We start from the raw sequence: 17,161 nt of genomic DNA, 5'->3' as shown, positions 1-17,161 counted from the left end.
AGACAATTGTCAGACTTCAGTATCTTATTGACACTGAGAAGGACTCAGCCGTGCTGTGTCTTTTTCTGTAAAATGTCATAGTGACGAGTTTAAGCAACTTGTTTTTATTGCTGATTATATTCACTTTTTTTTTCCTTTTTACAGTTTTATTGAAAACTAACATACATGCAGAAAAGTATAAATATCTTAAGGGTAGAGCTCAATGAGTTTTCCACAAATGAGCCCCCTGTGTAGCCACCACCTAATCAAGAAACAGAACATAACCCGTTTTGGGGTAGTTTTTTGGGGAAAGTGCCTTTTAAATTCTGTTATATGGTTTCTATTTTGTTGATATTTGCTCTTTTTTAAAAAAGAGACTTTATGCAGAAGTTTTAGTTTCACAGCAAATATGAGGTTCACTTTTAATTTTGATAAATAGTCCTGGGAACTGTAAGCATTTTCTCATTGGCTTTCACATTTTATATTTTGTCCTCAAGTATGTCTCTGAGCAGTATGATAAATGCACTAGACCTGCTATACACATTGTGGAATGATCAGTATTTTCCAACATGGTGTCCTCTGGTTTGACACTGCTGGTTACAAATAATCTCATGATGTTGATGGACATCCAACTATATTTAGCAGCTGCCAGATTCCAGTCTTCATAAAAGTATAAGGTACCTTGCACATTATTAGTTAATACAGACTTCTTGGGGAGGAGAATTTTCTTGCACTGCGTCTCCCTGTTTCATTGATGATGGTATGGTTACCGACCTCCTTGTAGACCCTGCTATATGCCTATGTTCTTGCAAGACTCTGCCTTGCAGCTGCCTAGACAAAACTCAGGAATATGGACCACGTGACAATCAAACTGGACAATGCCATGCTGGTTTTATTTAGCTCTGCAAAGAGCAGTATTTCATAGGACCATTTGCCGGTACCTATTCTCTGAAACCCTCAAACTTCAATACGAAGAGTTACCCTTTACACACACATTCTGTTTGGCTTATCAACTGTGTGATTCTACCTGAGTCCTCAGTTCCTTTTTTGTTCCCCCCCCGCTAGGAAACTAGTCTAAATGCCAAAAAGCTGTCATTAAATTCATGTTATCTTTGTTATCTTTTCTTGCATCTGGTAACCCTCAAATAACTGTATAGAGAGGTTAGTCCTCCCTTATCATATCAGTTGCAGATTGTTAGAAACACATGGTTTGGAGGCATGGAGGAGGCTGAGGCCCTCAGCTTATGTACCTGTGGTCAGTGCCCTGCATCTCTGTCCTTCAGAGTTGTATGTAAAGCTTCACTAACTGCAGTCAAGAGTGAAAATCAGTACTTTCTCAATGTGTACAGACAGAATTTTTTTCTTACATCTCTCTATTTGTAGAGGCTTCGTAGAGCCTTGCATTGTCAGTTTTAAATAGGTGGTACAGGATCAAAAAGCAGAGGCTTTTTCTCTGTGACACCACATTACAAAAGAGTCTTCAGACACACAGCCTGTCTTTGGTTTGGGTTCAATTTTCTTTTTTTTTTTTTTTTTTTTTTTTTTTTTTTTTGTGGTATGCGGGCCTCCCTCTGTTGTGGCCTCTCCCGTTGCGGAGCACAGGCTCCGGACGCGCAGGCTCAGCGGCCATGGCTCACGGGCCCAGCCGCTCCGCGGCATGTGGGATCCTCCCAGACCGGGGCGCGAACCCGGTTCCCCTGCATCGGCAGGTGGACGCGCAACCACTGCGCCACCAGGGAAGCCCCTGGGTTCAATTTTCATAATGATTGGTATATTCGTTTCCTAGGGCTGCCATAACAAAATACCACAAAATAAGAAAAGAAATTTATTCTCTCATAGTTCTGGAGGCTAGAAACCTGAGATAAAGATGTCAGCAGGGTCAGGCTCCCTCTGAAGGCTGTAAGGAAGAATCCTCCCTCGCCTCTTCCTGATTCTGTTAGTGGCCCGCGATCCTTGGTGTCCCTTGGCCTGTGGCTCCATCACCAAATATCTGCCTCCGTTGTCACATGTCTTTCTTCCCTTCATATCTGTCTCCTTATGTCCAGATTTCTCTCTTCTTATAAGGACACCAGTCATTGGATTAGGACCCAAACTAATTCAGTATAACTTCAACTGAACTTGAATACATCTACAAAGATATTTCCAAATGAGTTCATGTTCACAAGTACTAAGATTTAGGAAATCTATTGAGGAAAGACCAATTTAACCTACAACACTTGGTAATCTATTTGTTTAAATCCAAAATTTCAGGGCCATGATTTATTCTAAGAAAATTAAGTCCAAAAAATTAATATATTTAAACCAGTCACTGATTTTCTTTGGAGGAGACTATGCATTTGCATTTGCCAAGTGAGTGTCAGTTAATTTATTCCTATTTTGCATGTGACTTCAACTGCTTCTTTATCTTCAATACCTCCTGCCTCTTGACAAAGATCAGCAATGCCTGATAAGATTAAACCACTTTTTAAAAAGTTTACATGCCACGGAGAAGCAGAACTGCTAATTATTGATGAATGTGTAAAGATACTTTTATTTCATGTAATGTGGCCTAGTGTGAGTTAATTACTGTGCAAGTAGCCTTAACTCCAAGGCAGGACGTGACAGATGTTTTAGATTCAAGTACAACAGAAATACCCCTTCAATAGTGGTGAGCTATATTATTGCTAACAGTAGATCAACCCCATTAGACTCCTATGGTTGGTTGTTAATTAACTGTTACGAAGGTAGGTTTGTTGCGGAAATTAATGTAATCATGACGTAAACGGGGTGGCTTTTGGTTCAAAACTGAGAAATGAAGCAGCTCCTTTTTGGTTTTGAGCAAGACGTTATTTTATTAATATGTATCATTTTTCTAAAGTATGGATATTTCATATTAAACTGATAGGGAGTAGGGGGCAGATATACACCTAGATGCCTTTAAACAGCTACTACTTTAGCAATTCTTTATGGTTCCAATAAGAATTATCATCTCAATTTTTTTAAATCACTATTTAATATACTGTGTTATAACACTTTAATTTAAACTTGTGACAAGGTTGATAAAAATATCAGCTTAGATTCTTACATGTAGAAAAGGAAATAACATGTTACATGATTATACACATACTTAATGTAGAGCTGATAAATATAAAGGTAAATTTTTATAATCATAATCGTCTTCTTATATTTATATCCTGCTCCTACTGAGATGAATCTCTGGTTACATTTACATATTGAATTAGAAAGTTAAAACTAATGATGGGATCAATTATGCCCCATACTGAGCTGTGCACTTTGGAATGACTTTGAGAAAACAGGAGGGTCAAAAAAAAAAAAAAAAAAAAACAAGCATCCACAGTGCATAGTAGATTCAAGATTATGCTAACAGATAAGACAAGGAAGGACTGTAATGGACAATAATGTGTGTTTGTCAAAGAAATCAGGCTTTTTGGTAGAAAACCTAAAGCACATCTCTAATATAAACATTTCTGAGAATTGGAAAATATATAGGCTGGGTCACGGAAGTTGCTAAACAGTTTATTTAAGGTAGAATATATATAAGGGCAAACATAATATGAATCCCTTTATGATCCTGTTGGTTTTTTCTTGTAATTCTTTAAATATATTTGCTGTATCTCGGGCGAAATATAATCTGCTTCATGTTTGCTGTTGCCATGCAAAATTTGATAGCGTCCTCTTTCTCCTTTCCTAGCTGCATAATAAATGTGCTTCTCATCTGAAACCTGAATGTGACTGCGGACCTTTGAAGGACCATATTTTACCACCTACAACAATTTGTCCAGTGGTACTGGTGAGTTTTTCCTTCTCATCATTCTGCTATAACTTGGGGTGTCTGTGACTAACTGGTACACTCTACCATTCAATGCTTCCAGAGATCATTTTTCCATTGATCAAGGCAGAACTCAATAGACCTAAAATACCTCATGGCTTCAGAAAATACCCCTTTGCCCACTATATTTCATTTTTCCTTCATGGCACAATAAACGTCTTAGTAAGGTATGCTGTAACTGAAGCTGACTCAGGTTTTATCACTTAGTCATGCTGTAGTTACCAGAAACTGTATGGGCAGAACACTTCCACATTTTACATGTTTTATAGATCTGGCTTCCCAGAATAATGAAGTTATTCTTATGGACAATTTTGCTGGAGATGCACATTATGTATCTGCAGTCGGGAGGTCTTTCACCTAAGTCAGAGGCTACTTAGAATGAGGACACACACCTTGAAGAGAGTTACACACTGCCATTAGGTGTGTTTTATCTTTTATTAGTGAACAATAAATTTACCTGCAAAATAATTCCTTGATTTAATAAATATACAAGGGAAAAATGTGTAAGTGAGATAATCCTGAAAAGAACAAATCTTGATAGAAGGAGAAGCAGCTCTTCAAAGACAATATTCATATTACATTTCAAAATCCAAATTGTTTCTAAAGTGAAACAGTTATTTTACAAAACAAACTATCATATCTATAACACAGTTCTTATTTTTTTAAAACAACATGGAAGTTAACTAGCTGGAACTTCAGTTTGATATAATAAAAATACAACAAGTAAGAAATGTTAGACAAATACTTTTCTAAAGGTCAACTTAGAAATTAATCAAATTACTCAATTTGCACCCACTTATGATTCATTTTGTAATTATCTGTAAAATGCTAGTTGTATTTAAATTCCTTTATTTAAAAAAATTAAAACTCTCTTCTCAAACTGCAAATATAAAGCAGAAGTAAATACCTCCATGGGGCTGAGGAGAGCAGTAACTAATTCTAAATTTCCTTTCTTCATGTAAGATTTATTATACATCCTGTAGTAAATAAGATTAATTAAAAATAATGAGAGCCATATTAAAATACATTTGAGATGAATTTTGGTATTATGTTCTTTTGTAGTGTTTTCTTAAAGAGAAAGAACTTATGCAATTTTTATATATTTGCATTCTCTTTAAGAAGTGTAGTAATTTTACTGGTTTAGATGCATCCTTGAGCTCAGATTTTAACTATAAGAAGAAATCTATTATGTCATTCTATTATCCAGCTATCTGGGTATAAAGCCCTCTTCAATTCAATGAGACTACTTCTTTGGCCTACTTATATCAACCTCTGGTCTTGTAAGTTCAAACACGAGATACATTCTTTTATTATTCCCTCCTTTCTTTCTTTGAGAGAATCAAAGGTAAAGAACATGGGTTAAATGAATAGTCTTGTCTGTAACAATCTTGCAAACTCTTTCATTGCTTTTGTAGATACTTTTGTTTCTGAAGATTTATTTTCACTCATTAAATCTTTCTACGGTATTTATCATGATTTGTATCTCGACATTTGCTACGTTATCATTTCCTTGGTACTGTATACTCTGAAGTATTAGGCACTGCTAACCACCTCTTCTTTCATGAATGTCTACCTTACCTTGACACCCATTATACCATCGTCTCCTCATTCTTCTTCTGCTTCTCTGGATACTTCCTTTTAATATCTTTCCTAGCTTTCAAGATTTCAACTTGCCCCATGTTGGCTCATCCGTATTCCCTGCCCTCACATGCCACAGCTTTCTGCTCTTAACATTTTTCCCAGCGAGATCTTGTTTATTTATTTATTTCATTACCTTATTAATTTATATTAAGTCCCTCCTCCTATTCTGAATCTCAAGTGCTGCCACCTGGAGGCTCCATGTTGTTTACATGCCTGATATATTATCATTATTATAAGTAATCACAGTAACTTATTTACTGAGCACATATACTATACCAGCTACTATGCCTGATATATTAATCCATTTAAAAAGTATTTATTGAACGTCTAATATGTACCCAGTAGTATTAACAGTAGAAGGAAAAACAGTAAAAACCCAAATCAAATCTTTGCCTTCATAGAGTCTTCATTTCCAGTGGAGTGAAGTAGGCAATAAACAAAGCAAAAGGACAGTATTTAGTACCTGGTTAAATTAAATTACTGGTGGTTTGTAAAGCTTAAAGGGCAAAATTAAAATAGGAAAAGAAGAGAAGAAATGCTGGAACTACAATTATAAAAGAAGTAGTTAAGAGTTCACCAAAGAAATAATTGAGTAAAGAGTTGAGGAATGTGAGGGAGTCATCGATGTGGCTCTCTGGGGACAAAACTTTGTAGACAGAGGAGTCACCAAAGAAGGACAAGAAAAGACTCAGAGGCAGGAGAAGCCTGACATAGCTGAAGTACATCAAAGAAATTAGTGACTGGGTCTCATTCTGCAGGGGGAATACTAGTAGAGAAGGTGAAATATGTCTTAAGATTTTCATATGTGTAGGACAATTTAGGCTATTCTAAGGTCTTTAGCTTTTCTTGTGAAAGAAGTTGGAAGCCATTAGAGGCTTTTGACCAAAAGAGAGAGTGATCTGACTTACACGTTTAAAAGAACAATCAATCTAACTGGTGTGTTCAGGGGGTAACAATGGAAAAAAGATATGACACTTAGATTTTCTTAGAAAAGTAGGAAGGTGGATCATTGCTAAGAGCAAAGACGGTATGAGAGTTTTGAGGATCAGGAATAAGTTACACACGAGTCACCTGGGCGAGTGGGAGCTACGTGGATCAAGAAATACCATATGATTGCCAGGGAATAATGAAAAGTCTCTTCCTGTTAATAACTGTGGATTTAGAACAAGATCAGTAAGCTTGGATGGGTATATTTCTCTGGTCATGTTCAGTCATATTTCTCCAGTTACGTTCTAGGCCCAGGAGTAGAATAGGCATGGGCCAGCCTTAATGAGACTGTGTTTTGCCCAATATGATGAAATGAGAGAGAAGCAAAGGAGTTGAGAGTAGGCGCGAGGGAGTAATTGTAGGGATTGGCCATTTAATTTAAGCTGGGAAACAATAAAGTAAGGACATGAAGAGTGAAGTACAGTAAGGGGTGTTAGGAAAATACATTGTGGATTACAATGGAATCAAAGATTGTTGGAATCAAGGTTATTGGTGTCAAGTTACAAGAATGAGTGAGGTAACAAACAGTTGAGAATATGAAGGGTTTGCAGTTATTGGTAATGATTTGTATGAATTAATTTAATAATCACAGCGGCACCATAAGGTAAATATTGTAACTATCTCTATTTTACCTATGAGGAAACTGAGAAACAGATTAAGTTATTTCCTATGTCACATGGCTATGAAGTGACAATTCAGGACCAGAACCCAAGAACGATCATTCCAGAGCTTATACCCTGAGTTCATCATTTCTACCCTTTCTCCAAATCCCAATATAGGCCTTCTCCTATTTGCCTTATCTAGAACCTTCATTCCCCAACTTTCCCAAGCCAGAAACCTAAGAATTATAATTGGTGCCTCATCTTAAATATCAAATTAATCATTAGACATCCTATTCTGATGTTCTTTCTCTTTTCTTCAGCCCAACTGTAACTGTCTCATATGTCACCCAAAAATTGTTCTTCAGAATTCTCCTAGTACTAATAGCACAATCTCTGAATTTCCTCTTTTCTTTGCATTCTCGATACTACTCCCTGGATCCACTTTCAAAAATACAATAAAATATTTTCCTTCTTAAATATTTAAAGTATTTTAAATCAATGCCAAACTCTCTAGCATGGTAAACAAGGCTCTTTAACTGGATCAACCCGTCTAATCCCTCAAACACCACCTTACACACTAGAATCAAGAATTTGAACTACTTGTAATTCTCTAAGTAAACCTGCTCTTTGAAGTCCTTGTGGTTTTGTACATGTCAATAAATTAGCCTAAATCATTTACCTTGCTGCCTTGCTAAGTAGAAATTAAAGTTTACTTTCCAATCATGGAATAAGTACATTGACTCTTAAACTCATTAACTGTTTAAATACTAAAACTTTAAACAAATTAATAAAGTTCTGCACACAAAATTGCTTAATATGCTACAACTGATGGGCTCAGAGGCTTTTCAACTTGTGAACTCTCATTAACTTACCAGGAATGATTTCACACTGTATCACCTGCTGTAAATTTTTTTTTTTTTTTTTTTTTTTTTTTAATGTAACGCGGGCCTCTCACTGTTATGGCCTCTCCGATTGCAGAGCACAGGCTCCGGATGCACAGGCTCAGCAGCCATGGCTCACGGGCCCAGCCGCTCCGCGGCATGTGGGATCCTCCCGGACCAGGGCACGAACCCGTGCCCCCTGCATCGGCAGGCGGACTCTCAACCACTGCATCACCAGGGAAGCCCACCTGCTGTAAATTTTTAAAATTTCCTTGAAAGAAAATCATTAGTCCTCACAAATAATATGAGTTTTTCATGATCATGTTCTCTAAGAAGAGCAGGTGAGTTTCAAACTCAGTTATTGCAAAGTGGTCATCAATATCATTTCTAGCTCATTCTCGAAAATATGAAATGAAGAACTTAAGACATAAGATTTTATTGAAGTTTTTTATCCCTTGCTTTTGACTCTGTGGTCAGGAATTGGTTATTCAATGAGCAATATAAACTTATTACAGATCCCTTTTTGCTGGTTGAAGGCTTTTAATGACACACTTCAAGGTCAAGGTCCATAGCAGCAGACTTCTTATATTTTAGAATATCTCTTCAGGTATTATTTTAATTTATTTATTGTTTAAAATTTCTGTACCTCTCTTTTCAGCCCTCAGTCCCTCCTCAACACTTATTAACTTTAATGATTCAATACGTACGTGCTCACCTGTTATGAAGATTAGCAAGGTCAGCATCTTCTTTGCACTGATGACATGCTTTCATAAGCATGCACTAAAACGGATTCCACAAATAATTAAATAGGATTCCACAAATAATTTGTCTTGATGGTGCTTATGGCCATAAAAATGGATTAAAACCAAATACTCTGAAATTAAAATAGAAATGTAATCAGTGATTCTATACATCAGATATAATCACGGATTTCTGGAGTTGCAGTTGGCTTCTAGTATATTTTGAGAATACTATCACTAAAAGCTTCATTGCTTAAAATCTATCAAGATTCTTTGTGACCATGTTTAGGTACTTATAATGCTTTCTTTGAGAATTTTCCAGCAAAAAATGATTGGAACCACAGTCTGTTTACTGCCATATTGAAGATAATTCTGAACTGTTTACAAAGGTATTGCATAGCTCATCCCACCTCCAAACAAGTGGAAAGTGAATCTAATGCAATCAGTCAGGACTCTTGATCAACATCTTAATTTCCAGAAAAGGCCATTAACCTTTACCAATTGATTGTCAAAACAGATGTTCTGCCTTTGATGGACTCCATCAAAAATGCATTCCTGGGCTTCCCTGGTGGCGCAGTGGTTGAGAGTCCACCTGCCGATGCAGGGAACACAGGTTCGTGCCCCGGTCTGGGAAGATCCCACATGCCGCAGAGCGGCTCAGCCCGTGAGCCAAGGCCGCTGAGCCTGCGCGTCCGGAGCCTGTGCTCCTCAATGGGAGAGGCCACAACAGTGAGAGGCCTGTGTACCGCAAAAAAAAAAAAAAAAAGCATTCCTGATTCTTGTTTTGGATCACACTCAGAAATCTCTGCTGTCCAATCCCAATCAAATGTCAATGCAAAAAATTGTAACAATTTCACATGAAACATGACCTGATGAGCATGCAGTTTGCCCACTTCTTTATGTTCCAAGTTTTATCGCTAACTCAAGACAGACTTGGTCCATGTTGTGTTAGTCCCTCACAGATTTGCTTTAATTAAATTTGGACTCACCATTATGTCATCAACCTGCACTGAAAGGCTTTAAAAAAAATTATATGAAATTCCCTCATTGTAACAAAAAAGGTATGTTTTTGGAGACTCCTTCATTACCTAACAGAAGTCCCTCTCTGCTCTGTTTATCATGGTTTGTTATCTTTCGAACCCTATGAGCCTTATTACTATCATGTTTTATCTTCTATCCTTAAGAAGAGTAGAGTTCAATTTATACTGACATTTGAATATGATGATGGGATGTGTGTTTATTTCTGTGTGCTGATCTATAATTCTATTGTTGTCCTTTTCGTAAATGTTTCTTCACTAGAAGAAAAATTTAGTAAAATTTAGCCTCATTTAGTACTTTAAAACTATTTTTGTTAGTACATAACTTTTTTAGTTTCCAGAAATCAATGGAATAAGCCAGACAGAGTCCCTCTGATTCTCAGAATAATTTTATAGTGGAAGCTGTATATATGATCAACTTCTCTAGAGCTATGGTGTAGTCTTACATTCATTATAAATGTTATGTATTTTTTTAATTATCAGGCTAACTGGGTCTCTGTGATTACACGTGTTTTTATACTGATTCTTCAATTTCGGTTAGGTTCAATTAATTCTGCTACTGTCAACAAATGAATACTTGAGATGTCTCATGAAGAAGTAGCTTTTTAATTTTTATATTTGAACAGCAAAAGCAGATCATCATTAAAATCATTTCTATTATATTTAGCTCTGTGATTTAGTTTTCTTTTTATAAAATAATTATTTTACATTATAATTGAAAGACAAGGTTCTAGTCTGTAAGTAAGGGGTTAATTATTAATAATTTTCTACATCAACATATATTAGTAAAGTTGATAAAATACAGGGATCATGTAATGTTGATTACTTTAAACTTGGGTTTTTTACATTTAAGTATCCACTCTTCATATAACTGTTATGACTATGCCTTTAAAGAATTTGTAAGATCATTAACTGATAATCAATGTACATTATTTTTATTTACAATATCTGCAGTGCCAGTTTCCTTCTGTTTTCTTCTTCTCTTTCCTTCTTTCTTTCTTTCTTCCTTCCTTCCATTGGCTTTTATTAAAGTCACTGGAGCTAAAAATTCAGATAAGAACAGTTCTTTTATTTACTGTAATTTCGAGTCTGTTGGGCAAGACAGGCAGGGAGGTCACATATTATGGTGAGGTAAATATTAACTTACTGAGGCTTTAGTGAAGAGAATCTTCATCTATCCTGAGTGTAATTCAAAGAGTAAATGAAAACTTTCTTGAAGATATGATGCCTGAGCTGAATCTTGAATAAAACAAGGACTTGGCCAGCAAATACAAAGTCAACTTTATATGAATAGTCTCAGAAATAAGAGAGTACAGACTGAGATCTTGAAACGGCAAAATGTTTATTAAGTCTTATGAGTAAAGGTGAGGTGTGGAGAGACAGGCAAGACAAGGTCTGAGATGGTGAAAAGCCTGACCTTTCTTGTCAAGGATTTGGGCTTTATCCAGTATAAATAAGAGACTACATGATCAGATTTGTGTTTTAGAAAGATAATTTGGCTAGCAGTGTGAATTACAATAAATTTAAAGCAGGGAGCAGAGGAGATATGAGAATATAATTACTGGGTTGTGAGGCAAATAATCAGAAAACACCAACAGAGGAAGAAAATGAGGGAAACAGGAGAGAAGATTGTAGCAGAGAGCAGAATATTAGGGTTTGATGTGATTTCAGAATAGATTAGTTCCAGAGGATGGTAAAGTCCATTATGCAGCCGTGGATCTGGGTGGCTCAGCTGGTGTGCAGAGAGGAGGTTCACTAGGAGTTAGGAGGTCAAGGAACTCTGGGCATGGTCTGTTTTATCTTGTCCATAAAACCACCTGGGGTAATTACAGGGTCTTGGTGGAAAGGTTGCTGTATCACAGTAATGAATAAAAGTAGAGGGGAGAACTATTAGATTCCATGAGTCTCAAATGATAAGAGTTTCTGCTTTGGGGCTGGAAAAATGATGATTTTAATGCAAAGCCAAGCTAGTCCATAAAAACAAAACAAGCACAAGCAAACACAAAACAATCAAAAAAATAGAACAGGTAATGTTTGAGAGAATGAGCAACCTCGGAATTGTTATAGGGCAGTGACTTAGAAAGAAAGAGGATAATTTGTTTATTTTGAGCAAAGTTTCCAGAGACCCCAATGAAACGTTTTAGAAATGAAGTATGGAAGATCAGTTGAAGAGAAAGAAAGCAGAAGTAAGCATGGGATGGTGATAGCCAGAAAGGATAGAAGACCAGAAACTTAAGTTTCTAACATGAACTCGGATTTGTAGGCAAGTTATTTCAAGTGGTTACAGCCTGGTGACAAATGATTTGTGTCCAGAATATAAAGATAATTTACATAAACCAATGATAAGCAACAAACAATCTAATCCAAAAGGGCAAAAGATCTAAAGAAACATTTGAATAAAATATATATACACAAATCACCTATAAACATATGAATATATGCTCACCATCTTTACTCGTCAGGAAAGCGCATATTTAAATCTCAAGAGATAACACTACACACCCATCAGGATGATTAAGATAATTAAAAATCCTAAGTTTGGAAAGGACACAAAGCAATCAGATTGTTCATACTTTGCAAGTGTGAGAGTGAATTGGTTCAACCCAATTAATGCTAGCAGCATACTGTCTGTTTTTGAGTCCTGGCTTTTTCACTAGTTTTATGACATGAAGCAAGTTATTAACATTTCGTTCCTATGCATTCCATTTGGAAAATGGAATTAAGTGAATTAATTCATGAAATTTCTTAGAACTATGCCTAAATATAGTAAGTTCTCAGTCGATATCATCTAATATTACTACTATTGTAAGCATTATGTTGAACCAGAAAGTGAATTTTAACCCTTTATTAAAAGAGAACTATGCATTTATTAAATAAAATTTATTAAATAAAATTTATATTTACAATATAAATTGAAATGGAAAACATTTAAAAATCTCTAAAACAGTTATATAGGAACCATTATTAATGTATAAATAGAACCACTATTAAAGTTTACCTCTTGATTTTTAAATGTATATTTTGGCATTTTTGTAATTAAACTTGACATATCATGTGACGCCCTATTTTTACATTTAAACTAATATCATTAAGTGCTTATGTATTTCTATATACTATGTAACATCACTATTAATGGCTGCATAATATCTCATTAGTTGAAGATATTATAATTCAGTTGAAACAGTATTTATATTTAGCATGTTTGCAGTTCCTTATTTTGATCTCATAAATAACACCTTAGTGAACATCTTTATGAAGAGTGGCTTCCTCAAGTTACTGTCTAATCTATACTGGAAAGTATCATTTTTTCCCAAAATGTACTTACTTGGTTGTTCAAATGAGTCAGATTTCACAGTTGTTTAGTTCTTTCTGTACTAGAAACACATCTTCGAATCAGGAACACAGTGCTTGAAGTGAATCCTAAAGCCAAAAGTTAGTTTTACAATAAACTATTAACTATTTAAACATTTAAAAAACTAATTTGGTGGGATTATTTTATCTTACTTTTAAACAGACATAATATTATCAGAATATACAGTAAATATAGTGTTCATTGGCAGCAAGTGATATAAAACAAAGAATATATTCAGCATTGTGCTTCTTTTAGACCAATTGTGGTGTGTTCTTCCTGGAATACTTTCTCTTATTGTAATACCCTATATTACCTTAAATTAACCTTTAAGAATGCCAGCAAGATAAATGATAAAACTTGTTAGCTCAGAGAAAGGAAAACAAAACTATTGAGAAAATATAAATTTTAAACATAGTCTTTAGACCCGATTCAAATGGTTCCAGTTCTACCTCTCTCTCTTCTTTACTGTAACTCTGTAAACTTGGCCAAGTGATGGTGTTGCTGAAGCAGCAATCTATGTATCTCTAGGTATAACACCCTCAGAGAACCATATGTCTACATTAACTTTTCCTCTTCTTCCGATCTTGCTTGCTCTTCCACTATTATAAGAATTCTACTAAATTATGCATTGTAGATATGGTAAGTCTTAAATAGCATAGAGTATGTTAAATCTTTCCTTTGAGCATGTGTTTACTCCTCAGTGATGTCAGGGGCCTGTTAGGGAGTGGAAGTTTAGCATGCATTTCTTTCTCACGGTCCAAGGATTATGGCCTCTTCCTGTCTTATCTTTCACTTATCCCTAACCAGCAACAGTTAATAATGACAACTTCAATACCAAACATCAGCTAATTAAAAGAGGGAGGGAGATATTCGAATTCTCTGTAATTCTGCAAGTTGGATATTGAATTCTCAGTAACCTTATTTCCTGAACTAGTTAGAGAGCTCCCAGAAGTGAGGAGAGTCTGGTGGAGAGGTGTGAACAGTTGGCTAAGGTTGTGACTTGCTGCACTGAGCTTCAGGTTTTATTTAACATCCATTTCAGCTGCTTCACCCTTCTTTTCCATTTACCTCTTTAACCTTAACCAGAGTAACTGAAGTCATCTATTTTCTTGAAAATTCTTTATGTAAGGTACCATGGGTTTGTGCCTATGCAATTTTCTTTTTTGTCTAAAGAGTGGGATAAAGCACATTGTCAGTGCTCAATAATGTTTCATCAATGTCATTACTTAATATTCATTTAATTAATATTCATTATAGATCAATTCATAATTGTCATCAGAGTAATGATAGGCAAGAAGGAATCTCATTTTTTCCCCATATTTTGAAACTCTAACTCAGACTCAATTTCATGGTATTATACATAAAGGATACCTGCTTTTTATTTATTTTTTTAAGTATGTAGAATTAAATTCTGAATGCTCTTCTATTTTTTTGCCTATGAATTTCTGCTTCAAAATCCAATGAAGGATATATTCAGCACTAGAGAGCAATAATGTTTATAAAATATGTGTAGATCCATTTTGGTTGGGCATAGTCTTCCATGTACATATACTTTATAGGCACATAGTAAAAGAAACCTGAAAACGCCCCAGCATCATTAAGTGATGATTCCATCATCTGCATTGTGAGATGAACCATTTGTCTGTTACATTGTCTTAATTAGATTGGTTTTATTGGTTTATAACCCATCTTTATGCTAACCTAGGCTATATTATATAGAATATGTATACCCATAAGCAGGGTCTAATATAAAAGAAACAGTTCATATATCATGGTTAATGATACTTTTTACCTAATGAATATGGTAGAATTCTATTTTTAGGACTCTAAATAGAACTTTTCGTTTATTTTTTAATAGGGCTAAAAAAATATTCCTACAAGTTTCTATGATAATTTATGCTTAAAATGTTGCTGTATCCAGAGCAAGTTATAATAATTTTTTAAGGAAAGAAACATGTACTTTCTTGGTTTTGTCATGATTTACAGAAGGTCAAAAACAAAAGGCTAATATGACATAAACTGGAATCTCAGCTAAGTGAAAATCTGATAGAGATCTAAAACATGTAGACAAAAATAAACATTATCTAAAGAAGGATTAAAAATATTCAAAATTTTGGGCTTCCCTGGTGGCGCAGTGGTTGGGAGTCCTCCTGCCGATGCAGGGGACACGGGTTCGTGCCCCGGTCCAGGAGGATCCCGCATGCCATGGAAGCGGCTGGGCCCGTGAGCCATGGCCGCTGAACTTGCGCGTCCAGAGCCTGTGCTCTGCAACGGGAGAGGCCACGGCAGTGAGAGGCCCGCGTACCGCAAAAAAAAAAAAAATTCAAAATTTAGAATCTATGAAATAGACTCAAACAAAATAAAGAATATCATGTATGTGTCTGATTCAAAAGTGAGGATGCAAGATTATCTATTAGTGAATTGTTATTCTACAACTTATTACCAACAATTTTCAAGGCAGCTTATGTGAATATACAATAAGCAGCAATATAAAACATAATAAGTTTGTGCCAAAATTAAGTTAGACTTAGACATTCATATCACAGTATCCTAAAAAGTTGACAGAGGTGGTTTGCAAATTTGTCCCTGAGTTTCTTAGTAGCCTTTGGAAAAGGGGGGAAATATTGGCTTGACAACTGTTTTAAGTTGTGAAGACTCACAACTTAAAAACAAACCATTCAGTTAGAGGAACACTTTTTTCTTGTTACTGTTGTTACTAAGACCCTAGATTAAGTTCTTCAATGTGAAATTGTATTGCTATGGGACTACACTTCAATAATATTGCTATAATTGGTATAGTATATGTTTCCTTTGGTTTTGCTTTTTTATAACAACTGTCATGCAGACTGATGGCTTATGGCCAAAGTGCATTTTAGTGTAAATAAGTACCTATTGCCAAAATAAAATAGTAGTAATTCTGCAACAAGAAAACAAAGAAACATGCATAGCAGTTAAAAGTTGAAGGGTGTCATACATGAAGATTCATTGCAGCAAGCAGATGAAAATGTTAATAAATTTACATGACCAAGAATACTAAAGAAAACATCTCTTTCACAGTATACTGATTTGAAAGGGATATCTAGAAGGTTAAAAATGTAGAGAAAAAAGTAAAGCCTTATCAGAAAGTAAAGTGTATCAGTATCTGCATAGGGAAAAATCAGCATTGAGAACAACTGAATCAGTATTTGGAAGAGAAGGTTAAGAAAATCTCCTACAGTGCAAAGGAGAATGACAACAAGGTGGAAAGAGACCTTGCTACCCCTAAACAAAAAATCAAAAGTGTTCTCTTAAGTCTAAGTATACTGAAGAAAATCAAGTTGAACTAAAAAAGGACCTACATTTCTTCACATTCACTCATCTACTTAATTCAATTTCCTTGTAATATTTTTTGCTTGACAAAATTATTCCAAAGTTTGCCTGGAAGAATAAATGTGCACAAACGTAAATTCTGAGAAAGAAGAGTAGTAAGAAAAGACCTGTTCTCACAAATCTTAAGAATATGTTTACTAAAGCTACAGTGATCAAAATGATGTAATAGTGGCTCTAGGAGATACAAAGAACTGGTAGAAAGTCTAAAACATATTGAACTCTGTGTAATGGTATGGTATATGATGAAGGTCACATATCAAATCTGGTAGGGGCTAGTGGAGATTAGGGGTGTTGAGATTACTGTACAACCATCTGGGAAACTAAATTAAGATAAATTCTGCTTTATACCTATTCCAAAATAAATCAAACATGGATTGAAGATTTAATTTTTGCCTTTAGAAGGCCTTTTTATCTTTTTTCCTAAAAAGAGAAATAAAAGGTTGACAGCCTTGGCCAATCAAAAATTCCTTTAGAAAATGGTAAAGACCCAAATTTACAAATCAAGATAAACATAAGCATTATAACAAAAAAGCCCTGTTTTGTAATATTAATGCAAATAACTAAAAAATAGTTTTAAAGCTTAAAGCTTATAAATATTCAAGAGTATCAAACTGAAAAGTGAAATAAACTTTTTCCTTCCATTTTGGCAAATATTTTTGAAATGATAATACTCAGTGTTGGCAAGGATGTATAAAATTGGCTATTCTTTTTTTTTTTTTTTTTTTTTTTTTTTTTTGCGGTTTG

At 35.1% G+C, this 17,161-nt stretch overlaps 1 protein-coding gene across 6 annotated transcripts in view; it reads left to right on the top strand.

Moving 5' to 3' along the window:
• The window catches only part of DGKB (diacylglycerol kinase beta), a 654,153-nt gene that overhangs the window by 164,964 nt on the left and 472,028 nt on the right, over positions 1 to 17,161 (top strand). For all 6 annotated transcript variants that reach the window (XM_024129270.1, XM_024129254.1, XM_024129247.1 and 3 more), the window contains one exon: positions 3,671 to 3,769. In XM_024129270.1, the coding sequence (XP_023985038.1) occupies positions 3,671 to 3,769 (99 nt within the window). The remainder of the gene's footprint in view (positions 1 to 3,670; positions 3,770 to 17,161) is intronic.

This window comes from Physeter macrocephalus, chromosome 5 (genome assembly GCF_002837175.3).
Source record: "Physeter macrocephalus isolate SW-GA chromosome 5, ASM283717v5, whole genome shotgun sequence".
NCBI lineage: Eukaryota > Metazoa > Chordata > Mammalia > Artiodactyla > Physeteridae > Physeter > Physeter macrocephalus.
This window is presented reverse-complemented; position numbering and strand designations above follow the sequence as displayed.